The 16,646-nt window shown below is 50.1% G+C and overlaps 1 protein-coding gene across 6 annotated transcripts in view; it reads right to left on the minus strand.

The window, feature by feature from the left end:
- fryl (furry homolog, like) overlaps nucleotides 1-16,646 on the minus strand; it is a 46,481-nt gene that overhangs the window by 9,379 nt on the left and 20,456 nt on the right. For 4 of the 6 annotated variants that reach the window (XM_068592708.1, XM_068592709.1, XM_068592707.1 and 1 more), the window contains 24 exons: nucleotides 16,468-16,567; nucleotides 16,212-16,380; nucleotides 15,434-15,711; nucleotides 15,207-15,347; nucleotides 14,637-14,805; nucleotides 14,467-14,548; nucleotides 14,077-14,189; nucleotides 13,835-13,985; nucleotides 13,644-13,747; nucleotides 12,695-12,877; nucleotides 11,955-12,147; nucleotides 11,203-11,324; nucleotides 10,911-11,098; nucleotides 10,688-10,782; nucleotides 9,769-10,364; nucleotides 9,400-9,668; nucleotides 9,083-9,223; nucleotides 8,476-8,676; nucleotides 8,224-8,385; nucleotides 7,594-7,668; nucleotides 7,235-7,411; nucleotides 6,109-6,309; nucleotides 4,887-5,084; nucleotides 1,284-1,672 (listed from right to left, as the gene is read on the minus strand). In XM_068592708.1, coding sequence (XP_068448809.1) covers nucleotides 1,284-1,672; nucleotides 4,887-5,084; nucleotides 6,109-6,309; nucleotides 7,235-7,411; nucleotides 7,594-7,668; nucleotides 8,224-8,385; nucleotides 8,476-8,676; nucleotides 9,083-9,223; nucleotides 9,400-9,668; nucleotides 9,769-10,364; nucleotides 10,688-10,782; nucleotides 10,911-11,098; nucleotides 11,203-11,324; nucleotides 11,955-12,147; nucleotides 12,695-12,877; nucleotides 13,644-13,747; nucleotides 13,835-13,985; nucleotides 14,077-14,189; nucleotides 14,467-14,548; nucleotides 14,637-14,805; nucleotides 15,207-15,347; nucleotides 15,434-15,711; nucleotides 16,212-16,380; nucleotides 16,468-16,567 — 4,497 coding nt within the window. Of the gene's footprint in view, nucleotides 1-1,283; nucleotides 1,673-4,886; nucleotides 5,085-6,108; nucleotides 6,310-7,234; nucleotides 7,412-7,557; nucleotides 7,669-8,223; nucleotides 8,386-8,475; nucleotides 8,677-9,082; nucleotides 9,224-9,399; nucleotides 9,669-9,768; nucleotides 10,365-10,687; nucleotides 10,783-10,910; nucleotides 11,099-11,202; nucleotides 11,325-11,954; nucleotides 12,148-12,694; nucleotides 12,878-13,643; nucleotides 13,748-13,834; nucleotides 13,986-14,076; nucleotides 14,190-14,466; nucleotides 14,549-14,636; nucleotides 14,806-15,206; nucleotides 15,348-15,433; nucleotides 15,712-16,211; nucleotides 16,381-16,467; nucleotides 16,568-16,646 lie in introns of all 6 variants that reach the window. The other 2 variants (XM_068592705.1, XM_068592704.1) reach the window with 1 other exon arrangement.

Consider the following 16,646-nt stretch of genomic DNA (forward strand, 5'->3'; position numbering starts at 1 on the left):
CTGGTAAACAACCTCACATCTCTTTCTCCCTCGCTGCAGATTCTGCTGCAGTAGTTTTTTTTGAGAGCTGGTAATCTGCTGCAGTGCTCCGGCACAACAACAACACGCCAAGCTGTTAGCATCTTAGCATCGCGCTAACCTCTCTCCCTCTGCCACACACACACACACACACACACACACACAGATACTCACAGGCCCGTCGGACCAAACAGCCTGAAGAAGCAGACAGAGTATAAGTATCTGAAGCCGGCGCTGCCGAGCGCCGAGGCGGAGACGGTCTCCGTCCTCATCCTCACCCGACTGCCGCTTCTCTCTCTCTCTTCACTCTCTCTCTCTTTTCACTCTCTCTCTCCTCTCGTCTGCGCTGCAACTGCTAACAGAACTAGCGCACTGCACACCCATCCCACACAGGACTGCAGGGAGCTGCACACACACACACACACATACACACTGCCTGCCAACCTCACAGCAGGTAGAACGTTGGAGTTGTTCTCTCTCTCTCTCTCTCTCTCTCTCTCTCTCTCTCTCTCTCTCTCTCTCTCTCTCTCTCTCTCTCTCTCTCTCTCTCTCTCTCTCTCTCTCTCTCTCTCTCTCATAAATCCTCAAACACAGAAAGAAAGTAGAGACGCTGAAGTTGTTGGTGTCACACTGTTTTCAGACAATTACTCAACGTACACACACACACACACACACACACGCGCTTGCTCATCAATCATGCGTGGGTTAGTGAAGGACCTTCAATACAGCAGTGTGTGTGAGTACGAGGCTGTGTGTGTGTGTGTGTGTGTTCACAGCTGACCTCCAGCCAGCATTTGGCCCACCTTGAGGAGGGAATGATTAAAAGTGGAGCGTCGACCCGGCGGGTCCACCTCCACTCTTGGTTCCGGCTCCACACGAGGAGCCGTGCCAGGATGGGGGGGGGGGGATTACCCATCAGCCCCTCTGTTCACCTCTCAGAGGTACTGTAACCCGTGAAGCAGCAACGCTACAAACTGTCGTTTCACCGACTGACACGACGTTTTGTCTCAATGCTAAATATTTAAAATGATCATAAGTTACAATACAAGCTGTGTGAGCGTTGACGCGCTTCCTTAAAAAGATGAAATATGAAACCTTTCTGCATTTAAAAGTCTCAAAACAACAGAGATGCGTTTCAAACTGTCAACAAACAGACTCTTCATCCAGTTTAAGACACACTTCAGAGGTTATATTTCAACCTGAAGGATGACTACTACAACTCCCATGATGCCACGCTGCGTCACCAGTAAGACCCGGAGGCTCACCTGGACATGCCGGAGAAGTCGGCCTCCTCTTCCTCGCAGCGCTCGTCCAGCTCCTTGAGGGCCTGCGTCACGTCTTCCTCCCAGCCGGAGCCGCAGGAGCCGTCGGGGTCGAGGTCCGGCTTCGTCTCCGGCGGCGTGGGCGGCGGCGCCGTCTGGGCGTCGTCCTCAAAGAGGGGTCCCGGCGGGGCGTCTGTGGCCAGCGGGGGAGGGGGGGCCGGGTCCAGCTCCTCCCGGGGAGGGTCCCGGGCCTCCGGGGCGTCCCGGGGGTCCGGCAGGTCGCACGGCTCCGGCGGGTCGGACGGCAGCGGGCCGGCGCTGCAGAACCCCGTGTCCTCGCTCACGCTGCTGCTCAGATCGTCCGCCGCCGTCGTCGTCACGCTCACGGCGTCCTGCGGGTGGGGGGACACGCCAGAGGGGGGCGCTCAGGAGCAGGAACATGAAACCACTAAAAACACTGTACGGTAAACGTTGTGGTGAGCAGTGAGACGCTGTGGCGTACGGAGGACAAAAGCCGCCATTGTCATAAATACAATACGTAAATAAATCATCACAAAAATAAATAAAATAATAAAGACAAATGGAGAAAGAAAGGCCTTATAAAATAATTGTGCAGGTCAATTTGACAAATTTATATATGATATATATTTACTTAAATGACTATATATATATATATATATATATATATATATATATATATATATATATATATATATATTGTTATGAGTATTATGAGTATATATATTTATATATATATACACAAGTTAAATCAATTTCTTTTTTTAATTTCCCTATTTTTTAAAATGAATAAATGCATTGTACTCATAATAATATATATTAACACGTTGTACGCAGTTTACAGTTTACGTGTTGCTGCTATTAAATCACACTACACTACTACAATTCTTGTCCTAGATCAGTTCATGTAACTATAATATTTATATATTTATAATTATTTCTGTCCATGCACAAACCAAATCATCAATTTTATTAATATATGTTTCTACTTCAGAGCATCTTTATGTATTTTTAAATCAACCTGCACATGTATTTGACAGTCAAGGCTTTATTTCTACCTTTCTTTACCATATTCTTTATTTCCCCATGGAGTCATGTATTTATCATAATGGCGGCTTCAGTCCTCCATACGCAGGACTCTTAAAACCCCTTTGAGACCTCAGACTAACAGCAGAGCCTCCAATAACTTTAATTTAGACCTCTGTGGAACACACAAAGCGCTTAAAATCACCCTTTAAAGTCGTCACTTTCTTATATTTTACGGTATCCTCTGAGATGGACTCTGTAAGCGACCGTCCCTCGTGAGAAATTACAGAAATCCATAAAACATCCGCGGCCAATATCAATATCAATAAATCACTGAGAGGCCATTTAAAACCTTCTGCAGCGACAGAGAGAGAGAGAGAGAGAGAGAGAGATAGAGCAGATAAACGAGAGTTTACATCCGATGAATCTCAATTATGACGTCACAGACTAGAAAAAAAGACTCGGCGTCTATATTCGATCACTTTTGCTCCCGTATGTAAAGCGGCCGCGTCGATGTAAACACGGACGAGGGTCACGTCCTTCTAATTAATTTATTTGTGTTTTAAAGAGCGCCGCCGCCGGAGGGGGGCGGCCGCTTTATCACAGAAAGCTTTTAGGAAGCTGGAGGGAGCGCAGTGAGAGTATTGATGGGTTTTTCTCCGGGCTCATTACGCTAAGAGCCGGCGGCCGCGATGGGGGAGATGTCCTCGGGACGACATTGAGGCCGCCGGCCAGATCGAGTTCCTGGAACGTCGACGTCACCGAGAGGGAAGGAGCCCCCGATCACGATGAATATGAACTCGGACTGTCCTTAAACCCCCGTTAGGGTGGAAACTGTCATTTGTACCAAACCGTCGCGGTTCAGGGGATCGTCAAGAGGCCGACGCAGTCGACCAGATATCACCGGGATGATGCATGTTTGAGTGCTTTGAGAGTTTATTTATAGCCACTACTTGTAATGTGTACGTTTTATTCTGTATTATTATTATGTATTTTATATATTTCATGGCATTACAAGATGAAAGATGAATGCAGGAATCAAGCTCTTCTTGTTTAGAAACCCTCCAAAGAGGACGGGGGGGCTGATTCTGATATAAAACTGTAAATCATAGCTTGTTTTATGAAAGAAAAAGCTCCAAACTGCTGTATTTGGATGTATTGAACACCATAAGTAATATACAACTGAAATATATGGTTTGGTACATGAAAAAAATTAAAATCGCCCCAATGGGGCCAATCAACCCAATAAGACCATTGGAGCCATTAGGTCCCAATGGTCCCAATGGTCCCAGTGGCGCCAATGAGCCCATTGGGACCATTGGGCCTCAATGGTCCCAATGGGCTCATTGGGTCGATGGGGACATTGGGACCCAAGGGCTCCATTGGGCCCAATATCCCCAATGGCTCCAATGGGGATGACATTTGAGAGAAAAGGGCCAAAAAATAGTTTGGAGGTCCTATTGGTTAAAGAAGTATATAGTTATTTTTAATAATACAAAATGTAAAATGTCTGTTCCACATCTACCGTCATCAGAACAGGAAGTCAGTAGTAAAGGAGTGAAGTCTTCAATTGGCTGGGAAAGTGTGAAGTTGACAATTGAGAATATTGTTTTTAACATAAAAGGCCTTAATCAGACCGGCTGCCTTGATTTGTTTGTCTTTCTGTTAAAAACAAGTTAAAATGACATAAGAAGCTTTCTCTGTGGCTCTCACACCAAGAGACGACCCGATCCCAAACCTCCGTATTCCTCTCCTCCTCTAATCTCCGTATTTAAATAAAGATGTTGGCCGTTAGCTCCTCCCACACGACCCGCCCAACGCGACATACTCACCGCTGTTAGTACGAGTGATAAACGTCAGTAGCAGGAGAAAGCAAACATCGCGGCTCATGCTACGGCCTGTTAATGTGCTAGCAAAATGGAAAAAAAGGGTTTAATTGGTGTTCGGGTTAAACTCGTTATACTCACACATGCTTCTGCCGACGGGGAAAGCAGCCGCAGTCCATTTCACAAGTGTTTTTTAAACGTGGAGGATTTAGTTGGAAGGGGTCAGTTGCTGTGTTATTTAAAAAAAGGGGCGAGCAGTGACAGCTGACCTGAGGTGAGCTTCGGTTCCCAAAAATCACATCCAGCAAGCGAAGCCCCCACCAACATGACTACGAATGAACCAAATATACCAGAATAAAAGGAGCAAGAGCGGGCCCTCAAGCACCCAAAAAACCCAGAGCGAAGCATCGAAGCAAGCGGCGGTAGGAGGAGGAGTCATAAGCGGCGGTAGGAGGAGTCATAAGCGGCGGTAGGAGGAGTCATAAGCGGCGGTAGGAAGAGTCTGAAGCTGCACGGACGCGGTTATAGAACAGGTACTTTGGTGCTTTTACCCCGAAATCAAACCCCCGCTCCCCGGCCCTGCAGGGCAGCTGATCCTCTGGGTCAACGACAGACGAAGGACAAGCAGATGAAGAGGTTGAACAGAAAAGAAACAGGAGGATAAAACAATAAAACAGGCGAGCTAGAAAGCACCCGAGCGCCACGACGGTTTATTGCTGCCCCAGATTGATCGCACCTCAGGCAGCTGGCTGCCGGCGCTGTCTGAGGGGGCCGGCTCCAAAAGGGCGGGGCTATCCGGGCGAGGGAGGGCGGGGGAGGCGGGCGGCTCCTCGGTCGGGACGCCGCCGCCGCCGCCGCCGGACGCCTCCTGAGAGCGCTGCAGGGCGTCCACGTGGTTGGACGCGGCGTCGTCGGTGGCAGAGTCACTGTTGAGCTGAAACAACAACAACATATGAGCACGAGAGAGGACGCGTCGTCCGCTCGTTACAGAAGAACACAAAGCTTTCAAGACGTCTACTTCTACATAATATTCTGATTCCACATCAATGGGTTTCGTATCATCCCTTTAAACCTGTTAGTGTCAACCAAAGATGAGACTACATTAACATTATTGTACTTTTTTGTGGAATTATATTCCAGTGGTTGCTGCTTTGTTTCTGATTCATTTTCATTAATTGAAAAAAAAAAACATTTTTCCCCCGCACCGCCCCAAAAAAATTAAAATGAATCCATCAAACATTCGGTTTCTAGTGTTTTAGCCTTGCAGCAATCTAACGGCACTTAAAATTATGACAATGACAAGAAATCTAAGCCGCTACTGCCTTTGGTGGTTGTCCCTGCTAGCTAACAGCAGCGCTAACAGTAGCCCTAGCTTGCCACAGCGGGGACAACCACAGAAAGTAGTAGCGGCTCATAACCCGACTTTTACGGTATGTAAAGTAAACTATCAAACAAAAAGTATAGTATGTCCTTAAGATATCGTAGCGTAGTACATCACGTACGCACGTTTCAATGTCAGTGTAGTATGTAGGAAAAAAGTAAACAATGTCATAGTTTTTATTTCCAAAAAACACTATTTTAGCCAGCTAGCAGCAGTGCTAGCGCGAGCGGGGAGCTGCGAAGAGCTAGCAGCAGCAGCAGGGAGCTAGCAGCAGTAACTGGGAGCTAGCAGCAGCGCTAGCTTGCTCCAGCGGGGACCACCATGGAAGCTAGGAGCGGCTCGTAACCCGACTTTCACGGTACTTGGGGGGTAAGGTTTAAAAAAAGCGACTATGGGAAAGAAGGAGTCAGCATGACTCGAGCAGCCAGAGGAAGAAGAGGGGCGGAGGTGTAAAGGGGGCGGGGCTTCTACCACCACCAGCGAAGAAGAAGAAGAAGCAGCAGCAGCAAGCGTCTAGACACCACACGCACCACGGCAGCAGCTGTGTGAGGAGCACGGTGGTTTGGGGGAGACTTACGAGGCCGGAGCGGGAGAGAATCTGGCTAGCGCTCAGTACCTCCTCCTCGGACGACTCGTCCGTGTCCTCGTGGTTGGTGAGGTTGAGGCTCGGCGTGCTGCCGGCGTACTGGCACTCCTGCAGCGAGGGCGTGTCCCCTTTGTCCATGCTCTCCAGGGAGCGGCGCCGCACGCCCCAGTTGAAGTTATCCATGCTCTCACCCTGCAGGGGGCGACGAGGGGGAGGGAGGGGGTGAGAGAGGGCCGAGTGCACGCATGCACACACAGCTACGCACACTCCTACACACACACACACACACACACACACACTTAAACACACGGACAAAAAACAAATGCAAAAAAACCCACAAAAAAAAACAACACGTACACAATAAAAACACAAAAAGACTCTCACACAAAAAAAACATACACACACACATACACACAAAACACACCTACGCAAAAAATAATAATTACATACACAAAAAACATGTAAAAAATAACACTCATGCGTACACAAAAAAACACATACAAACATATACACGTACACACACATGTACACACACATGTACACGTACACACACATGTACACACACATGTACACGTACACACACACATGTACACACACATGTACACACACATGTACACACACATAGTTCGGTAAGATTTCCCAACAGAAACACTCCACAACAATGAAGGAACTAGTAAAAAGGGCTGAGATCTGTGGACTGTGGGATGTTAACGATGCAACGTTCTACAACTATGAAAGAAAAAAGGGACACGACCACATGACAGAAGGTACTTTATGTGACCCTCAGACTCACCTGCAACTCCTTGTGGCAAGAGAAGAGAAGGAAGACGGTGTTAGTAGACATGTAGACACAAGATGGACAGACGAGACATTGAAGGGGACAGAAGTGACTTCATACACACATTTTAGTGGGTTTAGACATCTAAAAAAGATTATTTATTTCTAAGATGACACCATTTAGTGTCCACTAGTAGCTCTTTCACATGTCCTTCATTTTATTACATTTTTCTAATTACCGCCGTTTTCCCTTCATACGAGTCTACTTCACCTTGACACAGACACACACACACACACACACACACACACACACACACACAGACACACACACACTTCTCACCTCGGCGTCCTCCAGCTCCACATCTAAGAAGTCAAAGTCCTTGAAGACACCAAACTGCTGCTCGCTGCCGGCGTCCTCTCCCAGCAGCTCCTCCTCCCGGACCACCTCCTCCACGGTGGGGATGAGGCTGGTCTGCTGGTCCGCAGAGTCCAGGTCCTCGTTGGAGGAGAACACCACCTGCACGGGCAGGAAGCAGGTGCGGGGACGCGTTGTGGTCAAAAAGGTACAAAACAACACCAGCGCTGTATGTCCACTGAAAACGATCAACTTCAACACAAAGACAGAAACAACCGCGATGTCCTGAGCAGCGACTTCACAGAGACCTGGTCAGAGGCTTTAGAGTAGGAGAGGAGTCTTACAGATGGATTCTTGGGAACGCCAGACTCCGGGCCGCATAGAGACAGGACGTTCATCAGCCTCTCTCTGGTTCTTCTCTGGAAAACACACACAGAAGCATGATGGGAAAACTTGTTATCTTACTATCTGTACAACATCCGACACCCGGTCCATAAGATTCATGTGTTGAAGCTGCATTCTCTCTCCTGACCACCAGGGGGCGACTCCTCTGGTTGTATAGAAGTCTATGCTTCATGTGTTAAAGCTGCATTCTCTCTCCTGACCACCAGGGGGCAACTCCTCTGGTTGTATAGAAGTCTATGCTTCATGTGTTAACGGTGCATTCTCTCTCCTGACCACCAGGGGGCAACTCCTCTGGTTGTATAGAAGCTTATGCTTCATGTGTTAAAGCTGCATTCTCTCTCCTGACCACTAGGGGGCAACTCCTCTGGTTGTATAGAAGTCTATGCTTCATGTGTTAAAGCTGCATTCTCTCTCCTGACCACCAGAGGGCATCTTTCTGGTTGTATAGAAGTCTATGCTTCATGTGTTAAAGCTGCATTCTCTCTCCTTCGTGGGTTTTGTCGCCATGTTGTCTACTTCTACTTCCTGGTTTGACCTAGTTAGCGGTTCTGGACGTGGCGAGCAGGTACCTGTGAGAGTTGAGGCCTCTTCCAGCTGACCGGCACCAGGCCGTTGGAGTTGGACCCGGACGACGTGGAGGAGGTGCTCCTCGTCACGGCGATCACCTGCGGCTTTCCGTTCCGGCCCACCGGCGTGCGCTGGTCGCCGTACTTATGCCCGATGATCGGCGTCTACGGAGAACACAAAAACCTCCGAGTTAGCCCGTAGCGTAGCGCACGACACGGTTAGCAAAACGCTTGGGGGGGAGGAGGGGCGCCGACCTCCGAGATGTCAAAGTGGAAGTCCAGAGTTTTGCCGGGCAGCTCCTTGGACGAGTTGTTGAAGATGCGCGTGAAGGCGATCTCCGGAGAGCCGCAGGACTCGGTGCTGTAGGAGCGCTGCACGTCGTCGGGAACGACGAGGCTGGCCGAGCGGGACACCACCAGCTTCAGGATGTTCTGGGCCTCCTTCCAATGGGGGCTCTGATGCGAAACACACATATAATGAGACCATTGTGAGCCATCGGGCTGCGTAGGTGTCCTGGGAGACATATTTTCTGCCTCAGAAGGCCGAGCCAGACCCGCTTAACCCCCACGGCAGACGAGCTTAACCCCCACGGCAGAGGCCTAAAAACATTTGAGTCCTGGACAAAACAAGACGTTTGAGGACGTCATGTTGGGCTTTTTTTTTTGGGTGGGTGGCTTGTGAATGTTCAAATTAATAAATTGTGCTTTGTCCATTCATAAACTTACAGAACAAATGTTACAATGCGTCACATTGTCTCTGGTTCTGTTAGCGAACACCGCCGCCTACTGGCAAAGAGTTGAACTGCATGAGCAGCCATCCAGGTAGCGCCCCGTCTTAATGAAATGTAACCCACTGACTCACCTGGACGTATTTGCCGATGATCTTCATGATCTCCAGGTTGAACTGCTTGACGGGGGCGGCCGACAGGTCGACGTGACTCAGCAGGCTGTAGATGATCTGCAGCAAGGACTGCTGCATGCTGGGTAGGCCCTTCTCCAGCAACTGAGAGAGACAGAGACAAGACACGTCACTGATTGGCTAATCTACCGCTGTGTTGCTACCAGGCGACCAGTCAGATCCTCCTCTGGCTGTATAGAAGTCTATGATTCATGTGTTAAAGCTGCATTCTCTCTCCTGACCACCAGGGGGCGACTCCTCTGGCTGTATAGAAGTAGTACCTCGGCCAGGTAGGTGACCAGGTTCAAGGTGATCTCGGCGAAGGCGTCGTGCAGGTAGCGGCAGACCACGTTGATCCAGTTGCTGCAGTCGCGCGAGTAGCTGTGCGCGCTGTACAGGCTCAGCATGTGCGCCAGGTTGGAGAGCGTGGCCGACTTCTCCTCCGCGCACAGCTTGGCGATCTTGTCGGCCGTCTCCTTGCAGAACGGCGTCGGGCTGTCGAAGTGCTGGATGAGGTGCGGCAGGAGGCACAGGATGTTCAGGGGGAACCCTGCAGACGAGGGAACGGGAAGACAGAGTCAGGTGATTAGCAACGACGACGAAATGCCGGTTGTGTTACTGTTTTTACATCTGCAGTTAGCCGAACACACCTGCCACTTGCGAGGGGTCGACCAGCGTCTGCCTGGAGACGCTGATGAGCTTGCTGAGCAGGTGGATGGTGAGCTCCTGCGTGGAGGCCGAGGTGAAGCCCTTGAGGAAGAGCTGCAGCAGCCCGGGGAAGCTGTACCACTTGAGCTGCGCCTGCACGGCCTCCAGCCGCTCCCGGCTGTCGGCGCGGTCCAGCGGCAGCTGGCCCAGCAGCTTGTTCAGGAGCCGCAGCGCCAGCAGGTACTCGAACTCGTAGTCCGACTCCAGCAGCGAGGCGGCGATCCAGAACACGGTGGCCATCAGGTTGGACGGGTCCACGGGGGGGATGGCGTCCCCGCCTGGACCCGCGGCGCCGCCCAGCGCCGATAAGCTCCGCGTGCGCGCCAGGTTCCCGTGGCTGCCGGCGAGCCGGTCGGCGACGTCCAGGGTGTTGCTGCGCCGCCGGTCGGCCTTCCGCTCGCCCATCAGGCTGGCGCGCAGGGAGCTGCTGCGGGCGTGAGCGTCGCGGAAGAGCCCGCCGCCGCTCAGGTTCAGCTGGCCCGTGCTCTTCCTGTTGGCCGCGAACTTCGGGCCCAGCAGGTGGTCGCGGGCCGAGGTCCTGTGGGAGGGAAAAGACGATTGTTGGTGGGTTTATGTGACGGAGCGATGAAGACAGGGTCCATACACATTCTGACCTGTGGATTTCCATGACTTTTAACCAAATGTCCATGACTTTAAACCACATTTCCATGACTTTTAAACACATTTCTATGACTTTGTACCAAATATTGTGTGAAATCTGTGTGTAAACAGTAAAAAGTGATAAAATGTAGTATTTAAACTAACAATGAGGATTCCAAAGGCCTGGAAATAACCATTTTAAAAGTCCATGATTGGTTTTCCATGACTGTATGAACCCTGATGAAGAGGTTGTAGACTTACTGAGCCAAGGCGGTGAGGAGGTCGTAGTTTTTGACGGTGTCTGCTAGCGTGTCGATGCCCGACTCCAGAGTCAAGAGCAGCTCGATGACGAAGCCCTGAGGAGCAGAAACACCAGAGGTCAGCGATACAACACCTGCATCTTTCAACCAAGCGAGTGTTCTTCCTGTAAGGTCTCATATGTAGGACCCAGGATCCACCTTTACAAGACAGAAAGTGTTCTGACCTGAGCCTCCTCTCCCGGGTCTCCGACGGTCTCGACCAGCCGAGACAGGATGTCTGACAGCGTGGCGAGCGTCAGCGGCTGCTTCAGCGCCCGGAAGATCTGGAACGAGCGGCCGGCGTAGTGCCGGGACGAGCAGGACAGCGCCGTCTGGAGGGCGACCTCGCTGAGCAACGACTCCAGCTGGAAACCTGGAGGAGGAGGAGGAGGAGGTGCACATGCAGGTGACCAATCCCGATCATACCCGTGTCTCCAGGATGAAGCAACAAGCAGCCGTGATGCGACGCGTACGCACCTGAGGGCGAGTGTTTGAAGACGGTCGCTACGTGCCGGACGAAGACGCTCAGCTGCTCGGCGCTCTTGATGTTGGGGTTCTTGGGCGACACGTCCTCGTGGTTCCAGAGCGGCCCGCGTTTCCTAACGAGGACAAAATCAGCGTCAGGCAACGGGACAGCGAAAGACTCTCCTCGTTTTGACGGACAGTGATGGAAATATAATATTTAGCTTTTAATTAAAACAAGAAACTGTCTAAAAGGTATTTAAAGTTGGACAGATTCTTGTATCACCCTGCGAGCGCTTGTGCAGGGTGATGCAATATAGCTTTCACTTAAAACTAGGTGTTCTTAAACTGTGGGGCGCGACCCTCTAGTGGTGGGCGGAGATATTGCAGTCTGGGAAATTTTTCTTCACTTTGCTCTTTCTACTGCAGTAAAACTCACACAAACACTTCACAAAATGTCCCAAACTCTCTCATTAAAGCAGTGAAATTGCACCACACCTCAAAACATCAGCTGATGACATCACACCGGGCAAAAGAAACCAACAAGACAGCAAAACCAACACCATGCATGAAATACCCGGTTCTTTCAGACACTGCTGGAGGCGTGAAAGCAAAGCATTGAACAGAATGAGCGACAAGGTGCAGGACGGTGTGGAACAGACACAACATGTGAAGTCAGTGCAGCTTTCAAATCAAATGTGTGTCTCTTTGTAGCCGTGTTGTGTCTCTTTGCAGTGAAGTCAGTGCAGGCAGCGGCGTCTCCTCACCTCGAGGTGATGAACTCGATGAGGGATTTGACCTTCTCGTCCTGTTCGGCCGTGGCGTCGACCTCGCTGAGCAGAGGGGGGGAGAGGTGCGGGAGGCCGGCCCCGAGGCTGATGCTGGAGGACGTGGAGCTGGAGCTGAGCCCCGAGTCCGTCATGGGGGACGGCTGGCAGTCCGACAGCAGCTCCTGCACCCCTGCAGGAACAACACACGGTGTGTCTCTTAGTAGCTGTTCTGTGTCTCTTTGTAGTCATTTGTGTCTCTTTGTACTGGTTTCTCTTCTTTTCATTGTTGTTGTGATGTTTATTTATCTCTTTGCAATTTATTTTTGCATCTATTTGTAAGTTATTTTAGTCTTTTTGTGGGTAATTTTTTGTTGTCTTTTTTAAATTATGTTGCCCTTTTGTAGTTCTGCTGCATCTCTTTGTATTCGTTTTTGTCTCTTTGTATACATTTGTGTCTCATTGTAGTCGTTTGTGTCTTTTAGAAATGTTGCAGTTTCCTTTAAGGTTTTCTTGTTTCTTGTTGTGATTGTTTTGTTTCTATTTTTAGTGGCTTTGTTACTCTTTTTAATAATGTTGTATCTCTTTGTGGTCATTTAGTGACAATTTGTAATTCAGTAATTCATTCTTAACATTCTGTGAGGACACCTGTTGTGGGCTTGATCTTATTGCCACCCAGTGATCTGCTCTATACGACACTACATTACACTGTACTCCTTCCCCTCCGCAGCAGAACTCACCCGTGAGGTTGATCTCCGGAGCGACCGGCTTCACGGTCAGGACCCGCGGCTCGTTGTAGTCTCGGTTGCGCAACAGCACCATGGCCACCGACTGGACGCTGCTGTTGGCTCCCTGGACGACGAGCAGGTGAAGCAGGAGGCGCTTGCAGTGCTCGTACACCTCCGGGTGCTGGTGGTCGAACCCTGGAGGGAAGACAGAGTCGATCATGTGACGTCAGGAAGTAGAGGCGGAACGAAGCGGCAGGCCCCGACTACACGAACACAGATGTTCAGTCAAATGAATCAAATGTGTTGTACAAAGTATTCAGACACCTCAGTGTCCTCTCAGGAAGCTTTACACGGTAATCTTCAAACTTAAAAAGGCGTCTACAAAGGTGGCCGTTTTAGTGTACTAAAAAAAATATCCATGACCTTATTTGTAAGATATTTGTATTATAGATAAAGTTATTAAAAAGGGCCAGGAGCTGAGAGGCCCCTATAGCAGCGGTCTCCAACCACCGGGCTGCACAGAAAGAATAATTTAAAAAAATAAATGTTCGAAAAAATATTTAAAAAAATCAGTATGTTTTATTTTGAAAAATGACCGGATACGAGCTGATACCATCGGATACCACCGGATACGACCGTCTGACGGAACTTGACACGTGTCAAGAAGTTCCGTGGCACTTTACAAAAAAGAGATCGGCAAAAAATCTCTCAATTTCAACATCCTGTCTTTCTGAAGCGGGTTTCAAGTTTCGGAGACGGGACAATAATTTAAAAAACACACTCTGAGTGTTAATGTCTCCCGTCACATCGAGGTGGGACCGGCTCCCTGCAGAGAACGCAAGCGTCAGGGCTCCCGCTCATTCGGCGTAATGGCGATGGCTTTATAATGGTCGGCACTTTATAAAAAGGTTGAGGGGTCGCTGCCCTGAAGGAGAAAACCAGGCGTGTGCTCGGCTGTTACCTATGAAGATGGCGTGGAGCAGGAGGTGCAGGTAGGCGCTCCACTCCACTTTGACCCCGTGGTCCACGATCAGGTCGGTGAGGAGGATGACTGCGATGTTACATCTGAGGAAACAAAGAAACATCAGCTGAAGAACGCAACAGAAGGAAGTAGGAGGTGAAGTAAAAAAAAGAGGGGAGGGAGGGGCGTACCTGTGGAGCGGCACACCGGGGGAATTGGTCTCCGGCAGGTAGTCCACGAGGGGAGACCAGCAGCCGCCCGTGGGAGGGAAGGGCAGCGGCTCGGGCCGGTTGTGGTCCATCACCTTCAGGCGCCAGTTGGCGTAAAGAGGCATGGAGTCACCTGGAGGAGAGAGGACCAGGAGAGTCAGGTGTGTGGTGACTACTTCTTAGCGTTTAGCTCGATAAGAGGAGTTTGGTTCGCTCTTTCTTACTCTTCTCTTCTTCGTAGGATCCTCCGGAGCTGCTGCTGTAGCGCGACTCCAGCCGGTGGTGCTGCCGGTTCAGGTTGCTGTTCAGCCCGCTGTAGATGTCCAGGTGGGTGTAGCTGCAGGGCGGAGACGCAGAGGTACTTAATAAACCCCCCTGCCTCACTTGATGTTTTTAAATTATTACATTTTCATAATTTTAATGACAATGATTATTTTGCATTGCATTAAACACTGCAAAGTGCTCCATAATACAGCAGTGATGCCCCTAGTGGACACCAGGAGAATAACATGTATTATCCCTCAGTGGCTAATACAGGTTAAATAAAGACTTTACCACTGAATTCCCACAAATATGAAGACATTCTCGTGTGTGAAAGCTTAAACCAGGTGTACCTGTCCTCCATGTTGGAGTCCTTGACCTTGCCCTCGTGATGGCCCTCGTTGGGCACCATGGTGTTGGTGCTGGAGGTCGTTCCTGAGAGAGAGAGAGCACATTGACCGCCTGGCGTCCAACTCGTGACTCTATGAACCGGTGCGCGGCGTGCTGGGAGGCGTTCACTGACCTGAGTTGACGGTGGGGATCTTGTAGCTGGAGGTGATGCGGTAGTAAGGCGGGTTGTCCATGTGAGTGACGGCCGAGCAGACGGGATCCGTCAGCTCGAGCTCGCACATCAACTCCTCCAGCAGCTGCATCGTCTTGTCTCTGCCCAGGTAGACCACCACGCGCTTCACCTGGGACGCACACACACACACACGCACACACACGTCAGAAACATACATGAAGCCGGGTCATACACATTCTGACCAATGGATTTTCACAACTTTTCACCAAATTTCACAACTTTTCACCAAATTTTTACGACTTTTCACCAAATTTCCACAACTTTTGACAAAAATTTCACGATTTTTAACAAAAATTTCACCACTTTTCACAACATTTTCTTGACTTTTCACAACATTTTCCAGACAGCAGATGCCTGTATGTATGCAAAAGGTTTTGGAAAAGTCATGTAATAAGTGTTTATTTACATGACTTTTCCAAAAATGTCTTTTCAAGAACTTTTCCAGGCCTGGAAATAACCATTTGAAAACTCCAGGACTTTTCCGGGCGCATGGCGGGTCATGTGACTCACGTAGGGCAAGAGGCTGGGGTCACTGCTGACGCCCGACATGCTGATGAGGAAGTGCAGGATGATCTTCAGGTTCTTCGGCCAGCTGTCCGCCAACGTGGTCCAAACGTTCTCGATCTCCGACCAGGCGAACTCGTCTCCGTACTGCAAAAAAACAAATAATACACCTCCAAAAAATGAACTTCTCGTCTGAGTGAATGTCTCCATACCTGAGCTCAGTGGGCGCTCACCTTGGCGGTCATGAACATGAGGTTGTTGAGCACCATGGTGGTGGCGCGCGGCGAGCCCCACCCCTCGCCGCGCAGCCAGCGCCGGCTGTTGCACATCGAGATCTCGCGCTCGTGCGCGTCCTCGTCCTCCTCGCAGCCGCCGCCGCCGCCGCCGTCCTCCGGGCGCCGCGCGGCCGCTTTGAAGTCGACCAGCTCCACGTTGTTCATCCACGGCAGCAGGTAGTGCAGCATCACCTGACGGCCACCGGGGTGCGCCGTCTGGATCCGCTGGCTCACCTCTGGAGAGAGGCGGGGAGGAGGAAGAGGAAGGGGAGGAGGAGGAGGAGTTAGTTACTTCTTTACCTTTACATCCATGAATCTATCAAAACAATCAAACAAACACATTCTGACCAGCGGGTTTCATGACTTTTAACCAAATTTACATGAATTTTAACCACATTTTCATGACTTTTAACCACATTTTCATGACTTTTAACCACATTTACAGGAATTTTAACCACATTTACAGGAATTTTAACCACATTTACATGAATTTTAACCACATTTACATGAATTTTAACCACATTATCATGAATTTTAACCACATTTACATGACTTAAAAAATTTTCAGGACTTTGACGTCATTTAAAATTCTGTTTAAACAAAATTTCCAAGGATTTTAACAACATTTTCATGACTTTTAACCATGAAATAACCATTTAAAAATTCCATGGCCTTCACAGGTTTTCCATGACCGTATGAACCCTGACCTGCTTCCCCAGAATGCGGCGCAACCCACCTGAGAAGATGGGCAGCGTGAGCTCGGGGTAAGTCCTGGCGAGCTCCTCTGACAGCTGGTAGTAAGACACGGAGTAGAGGTGCGGCAGCGGCGAGGGCGGCGTCAGGATGCCGTCCGTCCGCTGGATCTCCAGCTTGTGGGCGTAGCGGAAGAGCTTGGGCTCCAGGATCTGCAGGCGAGGAGAGAGGCGATTCAACCAAAGAACGATGACATGGGGATTCAGCGGCGCTGCGCGAGGGCGGTGAACCTCTCTGACCTGCAGCAGCTGCATCGCCACCTCGTAGATCTCCCTGGAGGAATCGGCCGCCTTGAACAGGATGAGGTTCAGCAGCACCACAGTGTCGAACTGGTAGTCCCTGAGAGAGGAGGGGAGAGGGGGGTTTGAGTCTCGAGTCTCTGACTTCCCAGGAGGAGCGCAGGTGAACCGGGTCGTAC

The sequence above is a fragment of the Clinocottus analis genome, unplaced genomic scaffold, assembly GCF_023055335.1.
Source record: "Clinocottus analis isolate CAN_PGR_092001 unplaced genomic scaffold, fCliAna1.0.p SCAF_28, whole genome shotgun sequence".
Lineage (NCBI taxonomy): Eukaryota > Metazoa > Chordata > Actinopteri > Perciformes > Cottidae > Clinocottus > Clinocottus analis.